The sequence below is a fragment of the Solanum pennellii genome, chromosome 12 (assembly GCF_001406875.1).
Source record: "Solanum pennellii chromosome 12, SPENNV200".
NCBI lineage: Eukaryota > Viridiplantae > Streptophyta > Magnoliopsida > Solanales > Solanaceae > Solanum > Solanum pennellii.
This window is the reverse complement of record NC_028648.1, coordinates 381,626-407,270: the sequence shown is the minus strand read 5'-3', so window position 1 is coordinate 407,270 and position 25,645 is coordinate 381,626. Positions and strand designations below refer to the sequence as shown.

The 25,645-nt window shown below is 35.2% G+C and overlaps 7 protein-coding genes and 1 long non-coding RNA gene across 10 annotated transcripts in view; 3 read left to right on the top strand and 5 right to left on the bottom strand.

The window, feature by feature from the left end:
- Positions 1–29: 29 nt before the first annotated feature.
- On the bottom strand, positions 30–2,975 carry LOC107006699 (glutamic acid-rich protein-like). 2 transcript variants are annotated; one of them, XM_015205216.2, is made up of 2 exons: positions 2,673–2,975; positions 30–2,156 (listed from the first exon to the last, which is right to left on the bottom strand). In XM_015205216.2, the coding sequence occupies exons 1-2, from the start codon at positions 2,871–2,873 to the stop codon at positions 216–218; spliced, it is 2,142 nt and encodes a 713-aa protein (XP_015060702.1). In that variant the 5' UTR covers positions 2,874–2,975; the 3' UTR covers positions 30–215. The 2 variants fall into 2 exon arrangements, with proteins under 2 accessions (XP_015060702.1, XP_027769669.1); XM_027913868.1 differs by lacking the exon at positions 2,673–2,975 and adding an exon at positions 2,311–2,512.
- Positions 2,976–4,805: 1,830 nt separating this feature from the next.
- Positions 4,806–9,184, bottom strand: LOC114075125 (probable disease resistance protein At4g14610). Its single transcript, XM_027913408.1, is given in 3 exon segments — positions 4,806–8,128; positions 8,130–8,798; positions 9,004–9,184. Coding segments are annotated over 2 exon segments (1,629 nt in total). The 5' UTR covers positions 8,408–8,798; positions 9,004–9,184; the 3' UTR covers positions 4,806–6,777.
- LOC114075126 lies at positions 4,806–9,344 on the bottom strand. Its single transcript, XR_003575490.1, has 2 exons — positions 9,198–9,344; positions 4,806–5,389 (listed from the first exon to the last, which is right to left on the bottom strand). It is a non-coding gene; the product is annotated as an uncharacterized LOC114075126 (long non-coding RNA).
- A 330-nt stretch (positions 9,345–9,674) lies between these two features.
- On the bottom strand, positions 9,675–10,229 carry LOC114075203 (RING-H2 finger protein ATL79-like). Its single transcript, XM_027913536.1, has one exon. The coding sequence runs from the start codon at positions 10,227–10,229 to the stop codon at positions 9,723–9,725; it is 507 nt and encodes a 168-aa protein (XP_027769337.1). The 3' UTR covers positions 9,675–9,722.
- Positions 10,230–11,865: 1,636 nt separating this feature from the next.
- Positions 11,866–13,808, top strand: LOC107006917 (prohibitin-1, mitochondrial-like). Its single transcript, XM_015205427.2, has 5 exons — positions 11,866–12,057; positions 12,551–12,667; positions 12,814–12,984; positions 13,167–13,379; positions 13,482–13,808. Exons 1-5 carry the CDS (start codon positions 11,866–11,868, stop codon positions 13,674–13,676), a joined length of 888 nt encoding a protein of 295 aa, XP_015060913.1. The 3' UTR covers positions 13,677–13,808.
- A 389-nt stretch (positions 13,809–14,197) lies between these two features.
- LOC107005907 (protein DMP7-like) lies at positions 14,198–15,392 on the top strand. Its single transcript, XM_015204554.2, has one exon. The coding sequence runs from the start codon at positions 14,294–14,296 to the stop codon at positions 14,969–14,971; it is 678 nt and encodes a 225-aa protein (XP_015060040.1). The 5' UTR covers positions 14,198–14,293; the 3' UTR covers positions 14,972–15,392.
- A 2,045-nt stretch (positions 15,393–17,437) lies between these two features.
- On the top strand, positions 17,438–22,204 carry LOC107005563 (protein TPX2-like). The gene is made up of 20 exons (XM_015204191.2): positions 17,438–17,722; positions 18,237–18,327; positions 18,503–18,593; positions 18,685–18,715; positions 18,803–18,983; positions 19,065–19,161; positions 19,265–19,378; positions 19,463–19,576; positions 19,652–19,828; positions 19,954–20,022; positions 20,103–20,183; positions 20,269–20,424; positions 20,516–20,647; positions 20,733–20,813; positions 20,896–21,015; positions 21,108–21,274; positions 21,353–21,461; positions 21,538–21,597; positions 21,679–21,773; positions 21,871–22,204. The coding sequence occupies exons 1-20, from the start codon at positions 17,578–17,580 to the stop codon at positions 21,992–21,994; spliced, it is 2,235 nt and encodes a 744-aa protein (XP_015059677.1). The 5' UTR covers positions 17,438–17,577; the 3' UTR covers positions 21,995–22,204.
- A 293-nt stretch (positions 22,205–22,497) lies between these two features.
- Positions 22,498–25,645, bottom strand: part of LOC107007657 (transmembrane E3 ubiquitin-protein ligase FLY2-like) — a 9,532-nt gene continuing 6,384 nt past the window's right edge. Inside the window, exons 10-15 of one of the 2 annotated variants that reach the window (XM_015206350.2) lie at positions 25,483–25,576; positions 24,838–25,005; positions 23,815–24,143; positions 23,580–23,696; positions 23,309–23,474; positions 22,498–22,678 (exon numbers count right to left, since the gene is read on the bottom strand). In XM_015206350.2, the coding sequence (XP_015061836.1) occupies positions 23,373–23,474; positions 23,580–23,696; positions 23,815–24,143; positions 24,838–25,005; positions 25,483–25,576 (810 nt within the window). In that variant the 3' untranslated portion in view covers positions 22,498–22,678; positions 23,309–23,372. Of the gene's footprint in view, positions 22,679–22,806; positions 23,162–23,308; positions 23,475–23,579; positions 23,697–23,814; positions 24,144–24,837; positions 25,006–25,482; positions 25,577–25,645 lie in introns of those variants that run through there. The other variant, XM_015206351.2, reaches the window with a different exon arrangement.

Below are 25,645 nucleotides of genomic sequence, written 5' to 3'. Positions count from 1 at the left end.
TAGGCATGAGGAATTTTGTGGGGGAACTGTTAAAGAGAAATGGAAGTGATTAGCAAATCGAAGCAACAAATTGCAACTGTTACAGGCTAACAAAGACGCAAGTATATGTCTTGCATCAAACTAAAATAGAAACATAATCATCTTACATCCAAATGAAGCAAACATTTAACGTTCTGTTAGACAACTGTCTATACTACAATTCAGACACATCTGTTTCAGTTCACGTCTTCTCCCTCCTCTTCCATATTGGCAACAGAGCCTTCAGAATGATCTTCTTCTTCTTCTTCTTCTGTTTCCTTATCATTTTCAGTGTCAAGGTTGCCATCTTTAAAGGCCATTTCAGCATTTTTCACATGTGTGGAAGAGCTGTGAAGATTGCCAGCCAGCCTTTGTTCTGTGTCTGTAGAAATGGTGTTGTTTTCCTCTTCTGCTCGTGCTGTGCTACTGAGTTTTTGATATCTGACATCTTGTGAAATTCCTCTTGAATGGTCTATCACTCCTGTTGCTTGATCATTCTCAACCTGAAGGTCATATGCATTTACATCTCTATCAGAAATATTTGCATGCTCCGAAGAATTGGCAAGACTGTCAGCCTGTTCTTGTTCTTGATGTTCTCTATTTATGCCAATTACCTCTTGTGATTGTGTAGTTTCATCAAATTCTTTGTTTCTGGTGTCTTGTGAAACTCTGTTGACATTAGAAGGAGCTCTCTTTGTAGGCACTTCCTGAGAACTCTGTGACATCTCAGATTCCGTGTTGTTGACTTCTCTTTCTTGCCCTTCCTCAGCTATCTCATTTGTGTCAGGTTTCCTGCCTTCTAGGGTACCTTCTTCGGTGCCTGCTGATTTCTTATGTGCTGTCTTACGTGGTGGACCATGATCGAGGTTTGAATTATCATCTTGCATTCTATGTCTCGTCATATCTAGTTTCTGTTCTAGTTCAGACCTGACTTGGTTTCCAAAATCTTCCTCCAGATTTTTAAATCGTTGGGGTTTATAGGTCATGCCAATCATGTGATCTTCTGGACCATATTTGTTCCTACTGTCCGTTTTCATACTCTTCTCTTGCTTATGCTTCTGCTTCTCTTGTTTACCGCCTCCAACTCTCTCATTTGTTGCACTTTCCTGTATTTCTTTGAAGAACTTTCTGTTTCTCATGCTTACAATGGTTCTTTTTTCAGTATTCGCACCACTTTCAGTAACCTTGCTCTTTGCAATGATACGCTGACTCTTCCCTTTTGTCTTTCTTATCTGCTCCTGCTTCACTCTTGATGCATCTGTATTCTTGTGATTCTCCTTCATTTCTAACTTCATCCCATCTTTATACTTCCGTTCAGACTCCTCGTTATTACCTTGAGAATCCACAAAATCACCTCCAGTTGCTGCTCCATGCTTTTCCCAATCTGTGGTATCTATTGCACCTACTTCCTTGATGTGCTTTTGCACTCGACCACTATGATTGATAGTTTCCGCAGATGAATCCCCATTATCGTACCTTTTCTCTTCCAGGAAAATTTCTCCAGTTTTAGAACTGTCAGTGGTCTCTCTTTCGCCATCTAAATTCTGAAAAACGGTGCTGCTTTTTATGTTGTCTGAAACATCTTCTTGAGCAGTTGTCAACTCCTGTTCTCCAGTATTGCTCCTCCAGTCAGCAGATCCCTCTCCATCTTGTGCTTGTCCTCTGTCTTCACCTTGCCTCGTGGTATTTCGATGTATATTTTCTATTGAACTTTTCTGGTTGTTTCTTTTGATGGATTCATGCAGTTCTTCGGTTTCTCCTCCAGTTGCTTCTTTTGTACCTGCAGCCTTGGTGGTGAAGTTAATAGCTGGATTTGATGGATCATCTGCACTCACTGACCAGACCTTTACAGGTATGTCACTTTCGGTTTCATTCTGTTGCGATGATTCAGAAAGAAGCTTAGCCTGGGACTCCTCCGCGTTCATTTCTGTAAGTTTTTCTCTAAGCATCTTGATTTCATACTGTTTTTCTTCAAGAGATACTTCGATTATTCTTTGTTCATCTTTAAGAGAAGAGATTGTTGATCTCATTTCCATGATCCTGCTCTCTAGATCCCTTTTCTGCATTCGAAGCCACTGCATCTTGGATTTCATTTCCTCCGTTTTCCTTTTAGCTTCTTTCGTATGGTCTCTTTCTTTCTGTTCCACAATGACAAATGCTATTAGTTAGTTCTTTTTTGGTTCCCACCCAGTGTCCAGGAAGCCCGTTCGAGCTGTGAAGTCCCACATTAGAGGGTAAAACGCTCTCTAACAAAGGCGACTACATATCTATAAAGGATGAATGAGTACTTACCACTCCATCATAAGCCAGTAACAAATACTATTAGTTTGTGTGGTGTTGTATTCATTAGCATACAAGATGTCATTTCAGAATCAAAGGCTCAAAACTAAATAGAAAAACTTATCATTTTTCTTAAAATCTTAAAACCCATCTCCTGTTAAATCTTTGTTTTAACTGCAGCAAAATGTTCTATTTTTCAAACTCTCATCAACAAAATGAAAGTTCAGGTCGACATACATGCATGACTAACCAGAGTCGTGGTGAAGTAATAAATACTTCTTCATCCTTAATTAGAGATTTCTGGTTCGAGTCTTGGACATGTAGCTGACAGACACACACAGAAGAAAAAGAAAGAGAGAGATTTGAGAGAGCACCTGCAAGAGGAGTTTAAGATGGATGAGTTCAATTTGTTTATCTTTAACAAGGAGGTTGAATATGCGCCTTTCTCTGAGCTTGTGTAAAATGATGACTCCAAATATTGCAACCCCAAAAGCAAGAAGCAATAACACTGCATATGTTGTTCTTCCTCTGCTGTGACTCTGCATGTGTCCCTTCATGCTTCCCCCCTTTGCCATCTCACTTTCACTCTTACAAATTTATAAAAAAAAAAATATGAAGAAAAACAAGAATGAAACCCCCTCTAGCTCTACCTCCAATATTGTCAAACAAAGAGTGTCACATCTTGCATGTTTCTTGTCATCTTAAAGTGGTTTTCAAACTGCCTCCTCCTCTCTCTTTTTCTATTTCTAGGCACACCACACATTTGAGGTACATTAAGGGTGTTTATGACAATGTTCTTGATAATTTTCATGTTTGGTTTCCTTTTAGTTGTAATGTTGCGTTTTTCGAAAGTTAAAATTTTGATACTTAAGAACTATATGAAAAGTACTATAAATTGCAAATATTTTTCATATTATTATGTACATTGTAAAATGTTAGTTAATATTCTTATAGTTTAACTCTTAAAAAAGAAAATCATGACAATTAAAAAGGAATAGAGGGTGTACTATCTTTTTTGGGAAAACAAAAGTTCCTTAATCATGAGTAGAAAAAACAACTTTCACAAGTGATATTCAGCTCTTTTTCGTCTTCCAACACGCGAGATTTCACCACCACCACTTCATGTGATGTATGATAATGATGTTGTGTATGCAGTCTTAAAATAAAAGTCTAAAGATAGAAACGTTATTTTCAATGGACCTTCTGGTTGTTGATGTCAAACACCAGAAATTACTTATTTTTTCAAAGAAAATTCCATCCACTTTTACTTGTCCACTCTTTAAAAAATAGATTTTCAATTTTACAATTTCTTTTAATGAACATATCAAAAGACAAGTTTATTTTTAAATGTTTTATCCTATATTAATTATTTATTTTTCAAATCATTTTTTAAGATTTAATATTAAATGATGTGAGAATTTCTGTTGGAACCAAACAACACCCCAAGGAAAGGAGTGGCGGAAATAACAAAGTTAGAAGGAAAAATGTGCATGACATGGGGAATGTACATTTCTTGCATTTCTTTTTAGTTTCGTTTAATACTAATAAATACCTTCTGTTTCCTGATTGGCCACTCGGTGTCTTCGGTATCTATATTAAAGTCAGATTAAATATAGATTCGTGTCGAAAAGTCTCATATCAATTTTTGAAGTGTTCCTTTAAAAAGACGACTTCGTATACAAAGAAACTCATATTTAAAACTTCTAATTAAAAAAATATTTACTACTTCATCACAATCGTATTTCATCGCAAGATAGTTGGTTTTTCTACTTTTTAAAAGTCACTGAGAGGGCAGGCAAAAACTGTAACACCGTTTATTGTGATCAACCAGGTCTCATTAGTCTTTGCATACTTTAATCGTGACAGTGGCTTTAATTTTATTTAATTCTTTTCCTTTTTCATCGTTACAACAGCAACATACGCAATATAATCCGATAAACAAAGCCAATAGAAGTTAAGGTGGTCTTTATATATTACATTTTTAAAATCACAGTAACAATTTCAGAATTTTCATTAAGAGAACATCATTTTAAACCCCTAAATCATTGAGTCAATGTCTAATTTTGCATTCTGGGAATTCAAATAAATAAACAAATATATATATACTAGAATTTATAAAACTACCTCTATTTCATATGCATGATATACTAGAATTCTTGAAGCATTGACAAAGGAAGTTCAATTATATGTATAACAAGCCGTGTCTAAAAGATATATAAAGCTCAACAACACCTAGAACTAATGTTAGAATCTGTGTCCTGCAAATGTGCAAGAGAAGTCGAATTCTCACGTTTTCGTGTGCATTATGCTAACAGGTCCCACCACCACCAGAAGTTAAGTCACTCATTTTTTTTCTTCAGAAATAGGGTAGAATAAAAAATGAGATAGTATGACATCCTGTAATTGATCATAGGATCAAGGACAAAAAGAAAACTGTACTACAATCAATATAATTGTTGCTATGGTGCAAAATCTATATATGTGAATGATCACGCGAACAAATAATGACTCTTGAATCCATTGAACGTACTGCAAACTTCAATATCATTGTGAACATATTTCAGGATCACGACGATTACATATATATGTTGCTCATGATCAGTAGCATGATGGTGCTCATCCTCACCTTGGTGTCGAAGACAACATTGTCATTCTTTCACTGGTTCAGGCTTAAACTTGATGAATCTGCTTGCTTATAAATAAAGAGAACAAAATGTTGCAGCTGAAATTGAAAACAGGACTGCAAAAGTTGCTGCTACTTAATATGAAGTACAACAATGCAAGTGAAAAAAGTACTTTTTTATCTATATGCTGCAGCTCCCGCGATCAGTAAGGTTTGAGACACCATCACGCGGGAGCTGGGCAAATACTGCCTCAATTTCAGGGCATCCAGTGTGCAGGATAGAGCATGTTCCAGCAAAACCTGATAAAGGTCTAGAAGTGGTCTCTCGAGCCATAGGTATAGCGATGATTGAAGCTCTACCTTTGCATTCCGCTGGAGTTAAAACCAAATTGGAGCTGATCAATCGAGACACTGGCATCCGAAGAAGGTGTGGACTTGGAGAAAAGGTATTTTTTACTGATTTCCTTCCTGAAATGATGATTAAATATACATGAAAATAAAGTCTATTAATTTGGACTGATTCATGAGTAAGAACTGTGCATACAACAAACAAACTATGATTTTGTGTAAGCTAAAAAAAATTTAAACCATATAAGCTATTTCATATGACAGTTTCATATAGTGATTTCATATGACAATTTCATATAGTACTCCCCAGCAAGAATCTTTGCTGATACTTTCACAGACTAGATAGTTTTTCGCAATCCAACACTCGTATTTGGTTATACTTCATGTTCTTATCCGCAAAGCAGCCACTGTACAGCAAAGACAAACGGGATGCAGGATTTTCAACTCATGAGTCACACCTACTATAGACTATAGGGCTTCAGCTTCGAGTTCCATAGAGCCCGACCTCCACTTCCACCCAAATAAAAAGGAAAAACTAGTTGGATCCAATATGAGAATCTGTAGTTTAAGTCTGTTAAACAAGAGAATGACACAAAGAATAACTACTGTGTCTCATTCATGAACTGTTAAACAACACAGTACAGTTCAATACGATATAGGCTGTATTACTTGATGTTGCTCATACTATCCTAAACTGTTGCCGCGCCCATGCTGGATTCCAGAAATTCTCTACCTTTGGAGAATTTCCTGTCAACATTTTTGAAGAATCTGAGTAATATAGGCAGTTCTGCTCTATAACTAAAAGATAGAGAAAATGCATGATTATGAGAAGGAAACAAAGTCATATTTTGCCAAAGGCCCAAACTCGAGACCATCACACTGCAGTAGGAAATAAGTCAGGACCATAAAACTGTTATCAAAACAAGAGATAAATCTTTCTATTACTATGCCTATTTTGGTATTACCGCCAAAAATAGCCATTGTGTATAATACGATTTATCAGATATTTTGCCTACTCAATTAACTCTCTACATCTATTCTCTTTATTGTTAAAGAAAAACATATGGTCTGAAAAATCCAAAGTTGTGATTTCAAATCAATGTTGATTAGTTAACAATTTAAAAAGTCTTTAAGAGCTGCCACTGTGACTACATTCATCAGCAGCAGAAGAATACTCCCTTTCGGGTCTGAGGAGTGGAGCTAGAAGGGATGTCGCGGTAGGATGCTTCCTCTTTAACGTCTGCCACCATCCTCTGCTTCCTTTTATCAGTTTGAGAGAGTCAGCTAGTGCCTTATTTCCAAAAAGAAGGGAAGTATTTTCAGCTCTGGACAATCTACGACTTCTATAGTCATTAACGAATCACAAATCATTGGACCTCTGCATATGCCTCTCAGTCTTGGTATAAAAACTAATCTTAATTTTTGCAAACTTGGGAGGACCACTTCACCGTTGTTCTCTTGAATGATCTCTTCATTTTCCACTTCAGTGACTATGATCTCCTCTAGCATCAAACAGTTTTCCAACTCGAGCTGAGGGTTTTGAGATGCTGCACTAACTCAAGAGGTAGCAGAGTCATGAGATTATCACAAGCAATAACATTCAACACCTTAACAAAATCTGGACCGAGCGTTAGAGGTTGCCTTAGGCCAATAGTTAAGAGAATCTCCAGAAATCTGTATGTTCCTAAAATTTGAATATCAAATTCACGAAATGTAGTGAGGGAGAGATCCAGATGCTTCAAATTGAGTAACATTTCCATCCCCGGGGACGCACACTCAATTGGTGTAGCAGAGAGATATAAAACCCTCAGCTCCTTCAGCCTTTCCATTGTTGGCAGGTGATACAAGTTCCAACAACTACGTAGAAGCAAAGCATGAAGGTTTTCGAGATTAGAAAGTGAATCAGGCAACCCAAAGACGCCCGTGTAAGATAAGTCCAGAACTTTGAGACTTTTTAGATGGTTAAAGAAAGAAGGATGTACACCCTTGGACAATGAATTATACTGCAATAGCAAGGTGGTTAGCTGAGGACATCTCGGTTCCAAAATCAAAGAGTTCAAATCATTTCTCATTAACGAGATGCTTTTAAGGCCTTCGAGCCATTCACTCTCAACTGGTGGGATACGCATCTCATGTCCTGCTCGGATCATAAAGAGTGGACTCTCTCTTGTAACAGCTATCGCCATATCCCTAATGAGGTCATGCATCTTGACATATTCATTCAAACTACCTTCTTGACATCCAATGATCTCTAGAAGGCACACATGTTCCAGTTCATCTAATATCATCCTTCCCATGTACAGTACTTCGGTCTCGATATGATGATCCTCTGGGTACAATGTGCAATAAAGAAAACATGAACGAGTCACATTGTCCTTCAGTCTTTCACAGCTAAATCTCAGACGTGCAAAGACTCGATTCTCCATGCCTTCTATTCTTCCCGTTGCACTTTTCAGCTGGCTTAATGCATTTTTCCATTGCCTCAGATCATTTTCTCTTCTTAAAGCCTGACCAACTGTTACAACAGCTAGTGGGAGATCTCCACACTCCTTCAACACATCCTTGGCAACAGCTTGTAATGTTGGAGATGCTAGCACCTCCTCACCGACCTTTTGTTTAAAGAGGTTCCATGCTTCTTCCTCTGAAAGAACACTAACTTCAACTTCCCTCACTGATTCCATGCCACGACAAATTATCATGGATCTAGTAGTCATTATCAACTTGAAGTCACATTCGTAATATGGATATGGGATTCCTATAACCTCCAAAGGAAATGTTTCCCACAAATCATCTATAATTAAAACAAATCTACTTCTTCGCATCAATGCTTCAAGTAATTGAGCTGCTCTTCTCATTTCATAAACCTATTGCTCTAGCAATATCCTTCTGCAATTTCTGCACTGTTGAATCGTTGGATGCTGTGACCCAAATGACATTATCAAATTTTGTGCTCTATCTCAAAAGACGATTATTGATTTCTATGAGGATGGATGTCTTACCCACACCCCCGATTCCATAAATACCAATTATCCCAGAATGTTCATCATTCAAATACTCGCATACAGCCTCCAAACTTCTTTGAGCAGATTCTCCTACTAATGAGGATGCTGGCAATATCTTTTCCCTCCGAGGCATCATATCTCTGGAAATATGATCTGCCCCAGGGGCCTGTCGACTTCTTTAATTTTCTTGTTGATGCATTTCCCCTGCTTAACTCGAGACATATAATTTGGCAAACATCTGTATAAACACCTCTTGTCTGCAGTAAGTTTCTCTTGCATCCTGGCAATACTACTTGTAATATTTCTTACATTGATAAGCCACATGTTTACCTCAGCCTTTGGCTCCATACCGCGCCATACATTTTCCACATGTAACTTCCTTTTTATATCCTCCTCCCGAGCTTTAAGCAATTCCATGTTTTCATTAAGTCTATCTGCTAATGCACTAGGCCTTCTCAGGTATGTACATGTTTCAGAAACGGATTGACGAGAACAAGTCTCTCCACAAAAACATTGCATCATGCTAACTACTGCACCAACGATTTCCATGGTAAGTATGTCTGCGAAACAACAGAAGGAAAAGATACAGAAAAACAAAAGCAACAATGAGAGGCTCATCTAAGTAAAAGATATTGAATTCAATTCAAGCCTAAGAGCTAAATTATGAGGTGAAGAGTGTTCAAGACCAAGAGACTACAACTCATATCCCAGATAAATCAGACTCTAACATACCTCCATCCCTTCCGGGAAGGCTGATACACAAAAAATCCTGACTCCGCCTTTGTATATTCCTAGTATAGTTGGTATTAAAGAAAAAATAGGTAGTAGGTATATATAAACACTGTTCACACTATCAATTGATATATATTCATGTACACATGAAAATATTCATTAACTTATGATGAAGACAGAATTTGAATACTAACCACTTTGATTCTTCTTTATGTATGAAGAGGTAATTCATTGAGGCAATGAAAGTCAAGGGTTGACTTGAAGTCAATCTTCATATATTGTATATAAGGAGAAGCTTCATCTGTCATTATCCTGTTCCAAATTGCTGCTGAATTCTTTTTTGGTTTTCACATTTGGTGCTCGAATAAACAGATTTTCTTTTTTCAATAGATTTAAATCCGAGACCTTTGTTCTTAAAAATATGTCAAATGTATATGTTAAAACATTGGTTCAACTATATGTAACACTAATATAAAACATTAGCAAATATCATATTACTAGGATGATAAAGAGTGTACCATAATCCATATATATATATATATGAGTCACTTGGATGGACATTAAAATAAAATTAAAAAAAAAAAAACTTACACAACCTTGTAAGTTTCATATTAAAATTAGAATTTTCAGTAAGGAAATTCAGAATACATTCCAAAATAAATACTAACTCACTCTTCGAATCACAATCACAAGCAAAATAGAAATAAAAGCATTTCAAATTAAGAGGATGATATTTTTTCATGTGAGGGCAAAAGTTGAGCTCTACAATAGGGACATGTTTTCTTTCTCATCAACCACTTCTTGATACATTCAACATGAAATTCATGGCCACATTGAAGTGTACCAATAGTATCTTTTTCATTATATTCAATTAAGCAAATAGCACATGCTTCATCAACAATATCATGATCACCACTTATAAGATCCATAGTTGGAACATGATAAGTTCTTGTTTTAGAATATTTAGACACGTCCACGTCTTCGTCCTCCTCATCGTCCTCATCATCATCATCGTTATCATCCAAAAATTCACTATAATTTTCTTCATCATCAACAACTTCATTAACAATCGGTTGGGCACGTAATTCTATAACAGTTGTGTCAAAAATTTGCATGCGCATTCGATACGGAGCTACATTATTAGTAGGACGATTTGGTTGATCATGAGGCATAATATTGCTACTAATTTCTTGGAGAAAAAGGTAATCTCTCGAAGAAAACGACATAATTTAAAAAAAATTGGGAGTTTAATTAAATGAACTAGGGTTAATTAATATATATATTTTTTCTTATTTTATCCCAGTTTCCTTTTGCTAATCAAATTCTATCTACACATGAAGTCTTTTTTAAAGTATAGTTCCATATTTACTTGCTCATATAATATATCAAATAATAATATTTTTGACAATTATATTTTCAATGAATCAGTCAAACAAAATTTTTATTTTTTAGATAGCCTGAAATAAGTTAATAAAACTATTTATCCAAATCCATTATAAATAGAAGAGAGGTGAGATACGGAGATCTACTTATTAATTTTATATTAGATGAACTGTTTGTTGTACTATGATCATTTGGGAGACTTAGGTCTACGTGCTACACACAAGTATGAATTATTGTTATATGTATTTTTAATGTGTTGTACATTATGTACATGTATTTGTTTTTTTAATTTTTTATAAAGTTAATTTTATATACATCCGAATATAAAACAGGCATGACTCCCCGTTCTCTCCATTTTACCGTCCAAACAAGTTGATTGTTCTAAGTTTCGGATTGAGTCGGATAGGATCATACCTAATCAAATTTGATCATAGCTTTAAGTCCAATGGCCAAATCGAGAACTTTGAATTTGATTTTCCACCTTGTAATTTTTACTTATGAGCTAGTCAAATTTACTTAAATTTCCCAAAAATAAATAAACAATTGTTTAGTGCATACTCTTACATTAAGTAAATCATTTTTTTATGTTGAATTTTACATGTTTAAATTCTTTAATAAAAATATTTAATTTATTTTGGTTATGATTTTCTTTAAATTGGATTATATATTAAAATTCACTGACAAAATTAAAACTTCTTTTCTCACTGTAACATAATATTAGGCCAAATATGTAGATTTTAAATAAATCATAAAGCCCTAAAGTATTAATAAAACCCCTTTTCCATGTTTCCTTTAAACCCCATTTCAGTTCTAACTTTCTAAAAAATTCCTTCCCTGCATTTCGATCAGGTAAAAAGATCTTCCTCTTTAAGTTTCATTCTTTTTTATCTACACATTTTATTTTATTATGTATTTTTTTTTATAATTAAGAATTGTGTGTTTTGCATAATTTTGACAATTTTCTATTGAATTACTTAATAAAATTGTAACAATGTAACATTGCATTGGTGTACAATGTAGTATGTCTAATTGAATGGGTTAATAAATATGAATCTTGAGTCGTCAAAGCTTTTCTAACTCGAACGAAGACGATCATGTATTGTTGTTTTTCGGTTAGTCATGGAGATTTCCTTAATATTCACAATCTTAGTGAACATTTTGTGAAATTCTTTACATTAGAGATGACGAAATTGAATTGTGTGTTGACTAATCATAATTTGAGTTAATGGTTACTTGTAAAAGCTCTTCGGGATGTCACGTTTCAATTTGTTTGTCTTTGTTCTGACTAACACAGATATTAAGAAAGTAATGAAGGTTTTTTGGATCTTGTGGTCTGAAATTAAAGATATGCTGATCCAATGGCATTAAACATGTCATGTGAAAAGTTGGAGCTGAAAAGATGTTTTCTTTTTGAAACCGAGGAAGTATACTTGATTATAATGATGACTTTTATTAGGTTTACTTTCAGGGACTAGTTAAATGAATCTCAAGAATGTTAAGGTTCCTAAGATGCCTGGTGGTGGTGGTGGTGGTGGTGGTGCCGCTTCTCCCTTGATCAAGTTTGGGCTTGTTATCGGTCTTGGTGTGTATGGAATTGCTAATAGTCTCTACAATGTTGATGGCGGGAATCGTGCCATTGTTTTTAACCGTATTCTTGGTGTTAAAGATAAGGTATATAAGCATTGTACTCTCGGATGATATTTGGATCCTGTTTTCAGTACTTAAATTAGATTGACTTGATGCTATGATTCGTCGATAAGTCATCTCTGAAACTCTTACGTTTAAGAAATATGATGGAGTTAAGTCCCTTATACAGTTAAGGAAATTCTTCGACTATAGCTTTGCTTCTTCAATATTTCCTTTTGGATGTGCTCGGAACATTCTTTCATTGACATGGTTTAGCAAGCAGGATGTGTTTGCTTCTATCGTTTGAGTAAAAGTATGAATCAGTATATGTTGTGCATGTTTGTTCAGTACCTTGATGTCCAAGCACATTCAAGTATTTTATAGTTTGAAGATATTGTCATATCTACTTATTTTTTCGTATTTTCATTATGGTGGTTTATGGTGTACAGCCTCGTATATGAACCTTTAAACCTGGCTTTCATATACTTCGGACTTGCCTTGTGTGTTTTTGATGCACGATGCTCTGCTTGATGAATAGGTTTATCCAGAAGGGACGCATTTTATGATTCCTTGGATCGATAGGCCTGTGATATATGATGTTCGTGCACGTCCACATCTAGTGGAAAGTACCTCCGGAAGTCGTGACCTTCAGATGGTAATTTTTTTCTCAATACCTGCATTGCTCCATACTCCAAGAAATATAGAAGGAAAAGAGAAACCGAAAGAAGGGGGATTGTGAATAGGCTTGCTAAAAGAATGAATAGTTGTAGACATTGATCTTGCTCCTTGATGATTTTTCAGGTAAAAATTGGACTTCGAGTTCTCACACGTCCAGTCCCAGATCAACTACCCACTATTTACCGATCACTTGGTGAAAATTATAATGAACGGGTCCTGCCTTCAATTATTCATGAAACTTTGAAATCTGTGGTTGCGCAATACAATGCTAGCCAGCTTATCACCCAGAGAGAGGTATGTGTGAGAGGACATGTACCTACTTCATGTGTTGATGTTCCTATCGGTACTGAGTACTGTATATGGTTGCGTCAATTGTGAGGAATGTTCTGATATTGGATGCAGATTTTCTATTTGGCTGTCATAGAAACTCATAAGGTTCTTGTTCATTTTTATTCAGTTGTGTGTAACTCGTGCAGAATGTTAGTAAAGAGATACGGAAGATCTTAACTGAGAGGGCAGCCAACTTCAACATCGCTTTAGATGATGTCTCGATAACAAGCCTGACTTTTGGAAAGGAGTTCACAGCTGCAATTGAAGCAAAACAGGTGGCTGCTCAAGAAGCTGAGAGAGCAAAGTTTATTGTGGAAAAGGCTGAGCAAGATAAACGTAGCGCTGTTATTAGAGCTCAGGTCAAAATTAGTTCCCGTAACTTATCCTAATATTCAAATTTCTGCTTCAACCTATCATCATTTGATATGGAGTTTGAGTTCCTATTTGTTTTTTTCTCGCAGGGTGAGGCTAAGAGCGCGCAGCTGATTGGTCAAGCCATCGCTAACAATCCAGCATTTATAACGCTCAGGAAAATCGAAGCAGCAAGAGACATTGCACATACCATTTCAAATTCAGCAAACAAAGCCTACTTGAGTGCCGATGATTTGTTGCTCAATCTTCAGGACTTGAACTTGAATAGCACTGGAAGAAAATGAATACGTAGGACGCTACCATTAGCTAAACTGTTTGTTTTTTTCGTCATTTCATTTTCTTCCTCAGCCTGCTCAATTTATTAGGGGAAATTTGCAGGTGAAATCCTCTAGGATGATGTTAAATTTGCATTTGGAATAAATATATGACCTGTCTTCTTTTTCCTCTTAAAAATGTTCCTTCCAGGCCATATATAGGCATATACTAATTCTTTTATATGTCGAAAATAAACCAAAAACGCGTGTAATCACGCTCAAAAAAGACATATTTATGTTATAATGTATTATGCCTAAAAGTATATAGTTTGTTTTCAGTAATATAACTAACGTATTATAGATTCATTTGAAACAATTAAGTTACGTTATCAGACCATAATTTAATAAATTTTGGCAATCAACATTCAATATTTACGTAAAATAAAGGCGTGAATTAATTCTAGCCTTAAATTTTTTTACTAAAAACCCATATACCCTTTTTAATGACAAATGAACCAGAACCCTGTATCAAAATCTCTGTTTTTGGAGACTTTGTTGGAGGTATATATATATATATTTCTAAAATTCACCAAAATTATAAATGAATTGAACTTAAACCTTCAACAACAGAGAAAGATTCAACAACTATGGAGACCTCAAAGTATTCAAATTCAGATTCCGTCGCGATAAATACAGAAAAATTAGGAACAAAATCTGTTGTTACATCTGAAAATCAATTGGAAATACCTTTGTTAGAAGATTTACAAGTTGTTGATAAACCACAGAAAACAGCAGCCCAAAAAGTCATTAGAAAAACATTCAAAAAAACAGCCATTTTATCAAATCTTTTGCCTTCAGGTTCTGTTCTTGCATTCCAAATATTATCACCAGTTATAACACATGAAGGACAATGTCATTCCACAATTAGTCATTCTATGACATTAATCCTTTTAGGAATTTGCGCGATTTCATGTTTTTTCCTCTGTTTTACAGACAGTTTTCGCGATGAAAGAGGCAAAGTCCGTTATGGATTGGCTACATTCAGGGGTTTATGGATTATTGATGGTTCATCTCCTCCTGAGGATGTAGAAAAATATAAGCTGAAATTCATTGATTTCTTTCATGCATTTTTGTCAATACTTGTTTTTTGTGCTGTCGCGGCGTTTGATCAGAATGTGATGAAATGTTTGTACCCTTCTCCGTCTCTGGATGCTCAGGAGATCCTCGCGATATTGCCAATGGTTGTTGGGGTGATTTGCACGTTTTTGTTCGTTGTTTTTCCAACAACTCGTCATGGAATTGGATTCCCTCTTTCCCGTTGTTAAGACGCGTAAATATTTCCTTTTCTCCTACACAATGCCTCGTTTACTCGATTGAAAGGATTTACAAGAGTCGATACTCATCATCATGTTTTCAGATTGGAGAGGCATCCTGAATTCAACCGCTGCACACAAGATCTAAAATGAGTCTCTGAAGCAAAAAAAGTTGTTACATGATTCTTCAAATTGTAATTTGCTCATCTATTCTCTCAAAATTGCATCTTTCTTTGTATAAACGAGGTCAAAAGTTCAAGAACACTCATGTTCAACATTGTTTTTGTGTTGTTTGTACAAATGGTCTCATATTTTTTAAAAAATGGGCTTCAAAATGAACTAAACTACAGAAATGGTTATACTCTCCTTTGTTTTGTCTATTTGTTTATGCACAGTCAAGGTTATGGCCTAGTGTGATAATTGATATAGTGGGTTGAAAGGTTTAAAGTTCAACGTAAACAAAAATGTTACTATGTGATCTTAATTTTGGAGGACAACGTTATTTGATACTTACTGTTAAAATGAGTTGACAAATATTTCGAAAAATTAGTCAAAGTGTGTCTGATACCAATTGCTAGGAGAAGGTGATCGTAAAAATGCATAAATTAATTTGCGTCAATCGGTTAGCTCTCATTAGGCATTATTGAACAATAGGTCTTTTGACATACCGACGACCTACTTTTAGTAGGACGTTTCCTTTAATGTGTATATACATGTAGCATGAGGAATAGTTTTTATTAATCTCTCGATCACATATTAGTTAATTATTTTTCGTTTTTGGCATAATATATAAATAGGACTTCTAACTTGGCTTGAAGAGGATAACTATGTCCTCCTATTTTGAGTGTGTACAAGTAAACACACATGTGCTCTACATGACATAATACACGTAGAATGTTGCATTTCACTTGACTTCAACGAACAAGTATGTTCTCCTATTTTATGTATTATGTCTTCGTTTTATACTGTATTTAAGAAATTATAAATTAAAAGTTAATTTTGTAAATTCAGCTATTAAAAAGCCTTTTGGGATTATACAAACAAATGTGAATACTTATGGAAAGAATTAATTGCAAGGGTAATATAGAAAGATTTTGATTTTAGTTTAGTAAAGTGATCAAGACAACTATTTAAAAATTGATCCATAAAAAAGAAACATTTTTAAATGTTTTGAAACAAATTAAAACATTCTTTACTATTTACTATTTTTTAATTAAAAAAACTTAAGATAATTTTTCAATCTGAAAATTGCATATAATAACAAATTATTAATTTAAATTAAATGATATAATCATAGTTTGATTTAATTGTACCCCATAGCAAAGTGTTGCTATTTCGCCTCTCTCCTCATGAATCTCGCTCGCCAATCTGGTTCTCTCCCCCGCCTCTCTCGCTTTTTATACAAATACAAATACATTTGTATTTGTATAAACGAGAAAAAATTGTATGTACACGTGCAAATACATATATCTTCGTCCTATACACTTATAATTATACAATACAAATATTCATCTGCCCAGTTTTTTTTTTTTGAATTTCTCTCTTTCTCGTTTTATACAAACACAGATTATACAATTGAGTTTTTATATATGTATACCAAAACAGAAACATTTATATACAACTACTTTCTTTGTATATGTATAACGAAATATACATATTTATATTTATTATAGAGTACAATTATGCAAACTATAGTTATAACATATACATTTAATTTTTATGTTTATTATATATAAAAATTACTCTTTTATTATTACTAAAAAATTAGGTCCTTTGATTTTGAAACCTGTGGCATATGCTTTATTTTTAAAGGGCATTAAGCCACCCCTGATTCGTTTGAGGAGTAAATTAATTATTAGTTATTGCTGCGTACTAGCAAAGTGATTCACCAAGTGAAAGGCAAAAAATTAAAAAGAAAAAATTATTTGTATATTATTATATGTGCATGCATGCCACTTTCAATTATTTAAACAGTCAACTGAAAATATCATATCAAAATTAGAGTGAACATTACATTTAATCAATTAACCTAAGATTTAAATATAATAAATAAAAAACTATAAACCACCATCATATCATATATTATTAAAAGTGAGAACGCCGCCACTTTTGCCTTTACTTGTCTTTTTCAAACCAAAAATTGTCACACTTCTTACATTACTCTTCCTTCCTTCATTAAACTTCAAAGCAACCACACACTATGATTGATATTGATCCAAAGTTAGACGTAATTTGATTAGTTTTTTCAAAAGAAGATTCATGTAACAGCGCGAGGTGGCGGAGATTTAGTAACAAAATCATAATTTTCATCAAAATAGATTACGAATTCAACCTGGTAAAGATTAATATTGAGGGAGAGTTTTCATGTATTAACTAACTCCCGACAAAAAAACTCATTTTGATTGGATGTAGATTAGTGTGGTGTTATAAGGGAACAAAACGACGTCGTGTTATCTTTTTGACAACTGGATTTATAGCCGTTACAAATGCCAACAGTTGCCAAATCCCTTTTCAAAAATAAAATTCGACCGTTAGACTCAAAAATTCACAACATTTTCTACTCCATCCATTTTTTCTCTTGCAAAGATCAAATTCAGACCCACAAATCTCTCTGAAAAATGTATGAACCCAACTCTTTCGTAATCGACCAGGCGTATGAGTTCTCAGCGCCAAGATTTTATGACTTTGTTGATGAAGAAACAGAAGAGGAAACACAGAAAGCTGAGCATTGGTTCCACATTTCAAGAAGCTATGCTCCTTCTCGTATGTCATTTTCTTTTTCATCCTCTGTTACACTATTTGGGTTCTCTGTTTTGTGCGTTTGTGTAATTTGATAGCAATACGAAAGTTCAGGTAGCCAACCAAATGATGTCTTTCGAATCATATTTGATAATTTGGTACTTTTTTCCTCTATTAATGGAATCTGCAATAATGCAAAACAGTTCGAGGTAGTTAAAATGCATTGATAAAGCCTTCTACTTTATCAAGCATACGGATCTTACAATCAATGAACATTTTGACTTGACTGTGAAGAACTTTAAATAAGTGTAGTGTAGTTGAAATTCCATCACAACCACTCCTACACATAGGTGGAACCAACCACTGATGTTATGTTTGATCTGTTTATTCATCGCATACTTCTGTTTCTTCGCGTATACGATAAATGTGGACTGTAATAATGTCCTGGCAATTTTGGGATGACATGTTGATTGCTTATGTTTATTAGAGTGCCAATTTTGGGATGAGATGTTGATTTTCTTCTTGGTTGTTTGTCCAGCTTTTATGCCAAAAATTAAAACTGGTAGAATGGTTCAACTTGAGAGCCTATGTGACTTCACTGATGCTGAGGAGTTGCAAGATAACACAAGGTCTGCAACTATTTTATATTGCAAAAAGCAAATGATTATGTTCTTACCTGTGTTGCTCGGAGTCTCCAAAATGTGATCCTCCAAAACTCATTAACCCGATAACATTTTTGAAGCGTCTTGAGCAACATAGGTTCTTAATGGTGTCAATGTACTGACATTACTATCTGAAAAACAGGCCTGCTACTGAGCTCACTTCTTCTAAAAGTAAAGACGAGGTAACGCCAAATTTAATTGTACCAGAACCTTGCATCAGTCTTCCTAATCCGGTATGTATCACTCATAACTTGTAGTAGAGAAGAAGCACCATTTGCTGCGCCTTTTTGAACACTGTCTTATCATGTCTTTGTAATTGTCCAGGTTTCTGAAGAGAAGCAGTCTATTGTTCAAGGTAAATTGTAGTATGAGAATCCTTTTCTTATATCCTTAGAATGAATTTGGCTGATAAAGATTCTAATTTAGCACCTGTATGTGACAGAAACTTGCACGCCCGGACCAACAACAACATCTCAGAAGAGCGACTCTCGGAATACTAACTCCAAGAGGCATCAAACTGCTAAAAAGATGGCAAGCATACTTAGAAACCCTTCAGCATTAAAGTCAAAAACTCAACAACAACAGTCGCATCTGAGGAGTGCTAATCAAGCTACTGTTAGAAAGTAAGTGACACTTGTAGATTTTCTTAATGCTCTAGCTGTTCTTTGGTAAAAAGTAAGTGAATTTCATTTGCTGCTGCACAGGCAAGCCATCAAGAAAAGTGATGCTGGAACTCCAAATTTTGCCCAAGAAAACCAAGCAGTAAAGAGACAAAAACTAGAAGAAGGAAAATCTAGGAAGGTAAGTGTCTCCTCTCTACATCTTCTCTGTATGTGAATTGTGCAGAATATTTCATGTTACTTTATCTGATGATCTTGCTTTTTCTTTCTTTACAAACTGCTAGATTCTTGATATCAAACCACCTCAACATTTGCCACACAAAACAAGACTTGGGCTAGCTAATAGCAGCTCTAACTTGTTTGCATCTGCAGCTAAAACTCGAAAAGAGGAGAGAAAGGTAAATCATGACTCCTTTTTCTTGCACTTCTAATACATGCAAACTTCAATTTTCTGAATTTTACTTGTACTTTGTATTGTACAGATGTATGTTAGGCCACTTGTTTCCCCGTTTATTTCAACAGCAGAAATGATAAAGAAATTCCAATCTGGCACAAGGGAAAATTCACTGCTTTGCATGAGCAATTCTACCTCAAATGTAAGTATTGGTACTTCCCTAGTACAATGGATCAAGTTCCCTAGACAATATTTTTGAAGTACATTCATCACGCAGGGGGATTCGACTGGACAAGCACAGAGAAAACCAAAACTTACATTAACCAGGCCTAAAGAACCTGAATTTGAAACAGCTCAGCGTGTCCGTCCAACAAGGGTGAAGAGTTCAGCTGAACTTGAGGAAGAAATGATGGCCAAAATATCCAAATTTAAGGCTCACCCAGTTAACAAAAAGGTAGCTCATGTTACACAGTATTTGGCAATTAATTTTGGTAGCTCTACAACGGCCTTTTGATGTTTAAACTTTTCTTATGATCGTTACCGTCCAACGTTGTTTTGTTGTACATTTTGTGATAACAGATTTTGGAAGCTCCAACTCAACCATTATTATTACCTAAAAAAAGCACACCCCAACTTCCAGAGTTTAAGGTATGGTATAGTGATTCCAAAAGAATTAAGAGCAAAGTTTGCATACCAGGATAGCTTGTATAACATCTTTACCTAAGCAGGAATTTCACTTGGAAACAATGGCAAGGGCAAATAAGAACGCGGATACAACTTCAGTTCAATCAATAGAATCTTCTTCTCAGGTACTAAAAAGTGCCACCTAATAACTCAAACCAAAACAATTACTTGCTCTAATCACTAACTGAAAACATATTCATTTGATCTCAGAGTCATCAGTGGCAGCCACATCTTACAGCACCTAAATCACCTGTTCTAAAAACATCACTTAGAGCACGACCTCCAATTGCCAAAAGCACAGAAGAATTGGAAAAGGAAGAACTTGAAAAAGCGCCAAAGTTCAAGGCAAGGCCTTTGAATAAGAAGGTAACGACATCTGCCACCGCCTACTTTATTCTGGTGATCAATTAGATTGAAATCTCTTGCTTCATTCTAAATGTTTCCCCTTAACTTGTAGATTCTTGAAAGTAAAGGAGATTTGGGAATGTTTTGCAACATAAAGAGGCAGGTGACTGTGCCTCAGGAATTTCAATTTGCCACAAATAAAAGGATTCCGCCTCAAGCTAACTTTGATGATCTGTTTGACAAGGTTCAATCATATTTCTTACTATAATACTTTTCTCTGATAATCCTATCGCGCCTCTTTCTCATCATTATGCTTTATGTTTTTTCAGCTTTCCTTGTATTCTCAACCTCAAAATGACAAGACTATTCTCAGAAACACTATACCAAATCCTTTTCATCTCTACACTGAGGTACAAATCAGTTCTACATCTTGGTTTTGTTCTAAGCTGAAAATATAGTTCAGTCCTGACTTGGCTTTTTTCGGAATTTCAGGAACGAGGAGTTGAGAAAGAGAGGAAGTTGTTCTCTGAACTTCTACAGAAACAGATAGAGGAAGAGAGGTCAAGAAATCCCAAAGCAACTCCATATCCTTATACTACTGATTATCCCGTGGTATGAATAGTTTGATACCAATTCCGTTGATACTAACCTTTTCACAAAAAAAACAACATAAATTTGTTTATTTTATCATGTTATCTTGCCAGATTCCACCTAAACCAGAGCCAAAACCTTGCACAAAGACAGAACCTTTCGAACTTGAGAGTCTCATTAGGCATGAAGAGGAGATGAGAAGAGAAATGGAAGAAAGGAAGAGATTGGAGGAGGAAGAAGCTAAGATGAGGGTATTCAAGGCGCAACCAATCTTGATTGAGTAAGAACTTTGAGGAATATCAACTCTTCTACTCAGTAATACTGAAAGGTGGCTAATATTTTCTACCTAATAATGCAGGGATCCAATTCCAGTTCCTGAGAAAGAACGTAAACCTTTCACTGAGGTTCAGGAATTCAATCTGCATGTAAATCACCGTGCTGTTGACAGAGCTGAATTTGATAAGAAGGTAAACTTTTTCCTCTTTAATCACATTCTTACGCTTTCGTATGGGTCTAGCACTCACCTAATAAGTTGCTGTGCAGATTAAGGAGAAAGAGATGATGTATAATAGGTATCAGGAGGAAGCAGAATGTGCAAGAATGGTATGCTCATATTATCAAACTATACTATTATTTTTCATTACGAAGTCTGTAGACTAATTCCAATTTCTGGAACGCGGATAGATGGAAGAGGAGAAGGCCTTAAAACAACTAAGGAGAACTTTGGTACCTCATGCTAGACCAGTGCCTAATTTTGATCATCCTTTCCTACCTCAAAAGTAAGAATGTAACTGTTTGTGTTTCTTCTTCTACCTTTCTTTTACTTGTCTTCCTCATACTAAGACGACATATAAATCTCTCTGTATACAACAACAGGTCTTCCAAACATGTTACAAGACCAAGCTCCCCCAAGCTACAGGTTATTAAAAGGAAAGAGAGGAGGAAAATGCTCTGCCCCTATGCAGCAGTTTCTAGTGCTGCTGCCTCTCAAATGAGGTGATGATTCAAATTCGACGAGATGAGATGATGATTGTTCAAGAATTCTTGAACCCCCTCCTATATGTTTTATGTCTAACAGTTATGTAATAATAGAGATCTGTATTATTTTTTGTAGCATTCAGTTAGCTTAGCATAAATTAAAATGACAAATAGTTTTCCGCCTATGTAATCATATCATATTCATATTATATTATTTTATAGTATACCAAAAGTGGGAAGCTCCAAACTTCAAAGTTGAATTACCATTTTCTCCTATATTGTATTTTATTTATGTAATGTAGAATTAAAAGTCTCCTGCCCTTTAATTTCTTAGTTAATTATATATCATTGCAAATTCCCCAGGTTTTTATTGATTAATGCAAATTTTATTCACCTATAAAAAAAACATTTTCTTTTCTTACTCCAAAAAAGTCTAGAGAAATTGAAGAGTCGCAAATGAACTCGATTCATATTATATAGATCAAATTCATTTAGATAGTGAATGAAATATGGTATACTCCAATATGGCACATAAAAATTAAGAAATATTCCATAAATTCTATGAATTATTTGATAATGTTATTGTTTTTATGTGAAACATAAGAAAATAATAGACAGTTAATCAACAAGATATACAGCAAGTCTAGTGAATCTGTGCTCAACTTTTATACAGAAAACTTCTTATGTAATTCTCTCTGTCTCCAACCTGAAAGAGAGAATGAAGCATTGTCAAACATTTTTCCTTCTGGATCACAGCCAGAAAAACGACCTTCAGACATCTATTTACAAGGAAATGTATCATGACCTAAGGCATGTCCTGAAGGAACGAAAATATTTTCCAAGAAAATCAATGAGTTGCATACTTATTTTCTTGCTGTGTTCAGAATGTAAGCAAAAAAGTATTATCCTAAAAGCATTTGTATATAATCTAGAAAAGTACTATTGGAGGTGAGGTGTGGAGGTAGGAGCATGGCGTGGTGGAGATGGGGTGAAAATGAGGTCCTGGAGGGTGGAGGGGAAACAGTCAATTTGGAATGGCAATTGTGGAACTTCTGTGTTCCAAATTTGAGCTTGTTTTCCTATAGAAAATATTTTCCAAAATTTTGACCAACCGAACATGAGAATTGTAGAACATTTTGCGGAAAATGTTTTCCTCCACACCCGTAGTCTTTACTCGGACAATGGCAAGCTACAAGGCAGACAGTTTAAACAACAGCATTATTAAAAGTAAAATCACTATGAACTATTGCTGAATTTGTACTCACTGGAGCTTGCAGCACAAAAAGGTCAGTCATTATCAGTTGTTCAAATATAAACTTCAAGTAAAGCCGTTTACCTTTCTAAACAGGTCGGGCAATGTCAGTTGCTCTACCAAGATGAAATCAAGAAATATCATTTATTCAAGCGGGTGGAAGAGGACGTCGGCATGTTGGACACTCCATCTTTATGTCCATCCATCTTTGCAAACAACCAGAGTGAAAGAAATGATCACAAGGTGTCACCTGAATATCATTAGGCCAATTACTAACTGTGCATTTTTTTTGGAGTTAAAATCGCATTCTAATAGGAACACTAAATTAAGCTAGAGCATTTTTCTTTTATAGTACCATGCAATTATTTGAGCGTTGAGTATGATCAATAGCAGTCATGCAAATAACACAGTCAGTGGCGTGATTTGCACCCTGATCAAACCTTCTATAATAGTTATACTTGTCGGGTAAAATCTGCAACACCACAATAAAGCTTACTTACATAAGACAGATGGCAGCACTAATTATTCAGTTTTTTTCTGCTTTCAACAAATAATCCTTCCAAGAATTTTAACTGAAAGCAGTATAAAACCTGACGTGGAATGAACCACCGAGATCCAAGGTAATGCTGCAACAGAAGAATTGATGCCTGCAGCGCAATAAAAACTCCCAAGCAGATGCACCAATTCTTATCAGGCTCTATACGCATGAAATTGTGAGGACAGCCAAAGACATAAAATGGAATTGCCAAACGCGTAATAGTCATTCCCAAGATGTAATGAGGGTGCAATGGTTTTCTTGAGTCACGAATGACATTAGTTACAATTTGAGGTATCCAAAATGAGTGCAAAAGTAGAAGAATAGGGCGCAGAAACTTGTGAAACTCATACATGAACAACAGTCCGCCTAAAAGGATCCCATCTGCAAAAGATTCAGAAAAAAGAAAAGGTAAATGTAAGCAGATTATTTATGACTAATTGCTAATGCAACAGAAGTGGCCCAACTTTGAAAGGAGAAAGACATTGAATTGACCCGGTGGAAATGAAGAACTTTAGTTCACTATGTTAAGTGATGTTAGAATGGCATAACGGCATAATACTCCTGCTTAAATAGTATAATTTAGATTTTCTATATGATTTGCCAAGTAGATACCAATTGCATTTTCTTTGGAGCCTGTCTAAGAGCAAAGCTCGTTCTATGTTGAACACTGTTATTTTTCCCTTGTTGCTTTCTTTTCTACAGTTCAGACACTGAAGCCTTCTCAGGATCATTCTGTTATATCAAAAGTTCCCAAATTGTGTAGCCCAGTTTTGTTTTTTTTTTTAATTAAGTAAATAATTATAGATACTGAATTACAGCCTTTAGATACCCCAAACAAAAATGGGGAAAATAGGTAGAAGAAAGTGATTAATTCATTAGCATATCCACAAGCAAATTGAACAAAGAAAGACTTGGAAACAGTAAACTCAGATAAATTATTTGATTTTAACATCTAACTACCCTTTCAATAGCAGCCTGCATATTGGTAATATAGGCATGTGTCGTAAGCAACTATTCACTTGCTGATTCTGTTGACTGTTTCGGTACAAGTCCACCTCAAGTAAAAGATACTTACAGAAACGGCTGTAAAGTACTGACAATTCACGCCTCATTGCTTCCCAACCCTCTCCGCTATTCATGGGCCTATTTGCCTTCCATATAGCAAGTAGATATCTCATCTCAAAGATCGAGAACACAACAAACTTGAAGAACGCAGCAGTTGCAAAAGCATTGAAAAGGGATTCTGCAAAAGAATGAAAGAAAGGGAAGGATGAACAGTGCCAAGAAAGAAGTGACCAGCTTTTACTTCAAACACTGATTAACCGAGAGCAAGAAATGAATAGAAGTACGGAGAGACTTCTCTGAACAGAAAAATTACATAAAAGTAATACTTGAGACCCAATGTAGGGCTTGACAATATTCAACAACATAAGTTTGCTACCAGAAAATAGTGTACATGCTAAGAATGTAAAATTCTTTTGAAGAACTGTCGACATAAACTTCTGACAGTGCTACTTCTAAAAGTGACAAAGCAGAAGAATGTTGTTAACATGATCCTAATAATGTTCATGTATAAACGTATAATGCTAGATGCTACCTCAATGTTCCATATAAAATCAAACTAAAAACTGATAACAAGGTATATGATTAACTTGCAGAGAAATCAGTAAATGAATATGTACTAGCTGGGATTACTAAGGCAACAGCACTTATCACTTACCAACAAGTATCCCTGCGGTCAGATGCAAAAGACAAAGATAAGCATCCATGATAGCCTGTTGTCCAATCATCAGAATTGAAACTTTTGCAGCTCCCTAGAAAAATGGTATCACATGTCACTCTAGGCTTTATAAGAGAGGGGGGGGGGGGGGGGGGGGGGGGGG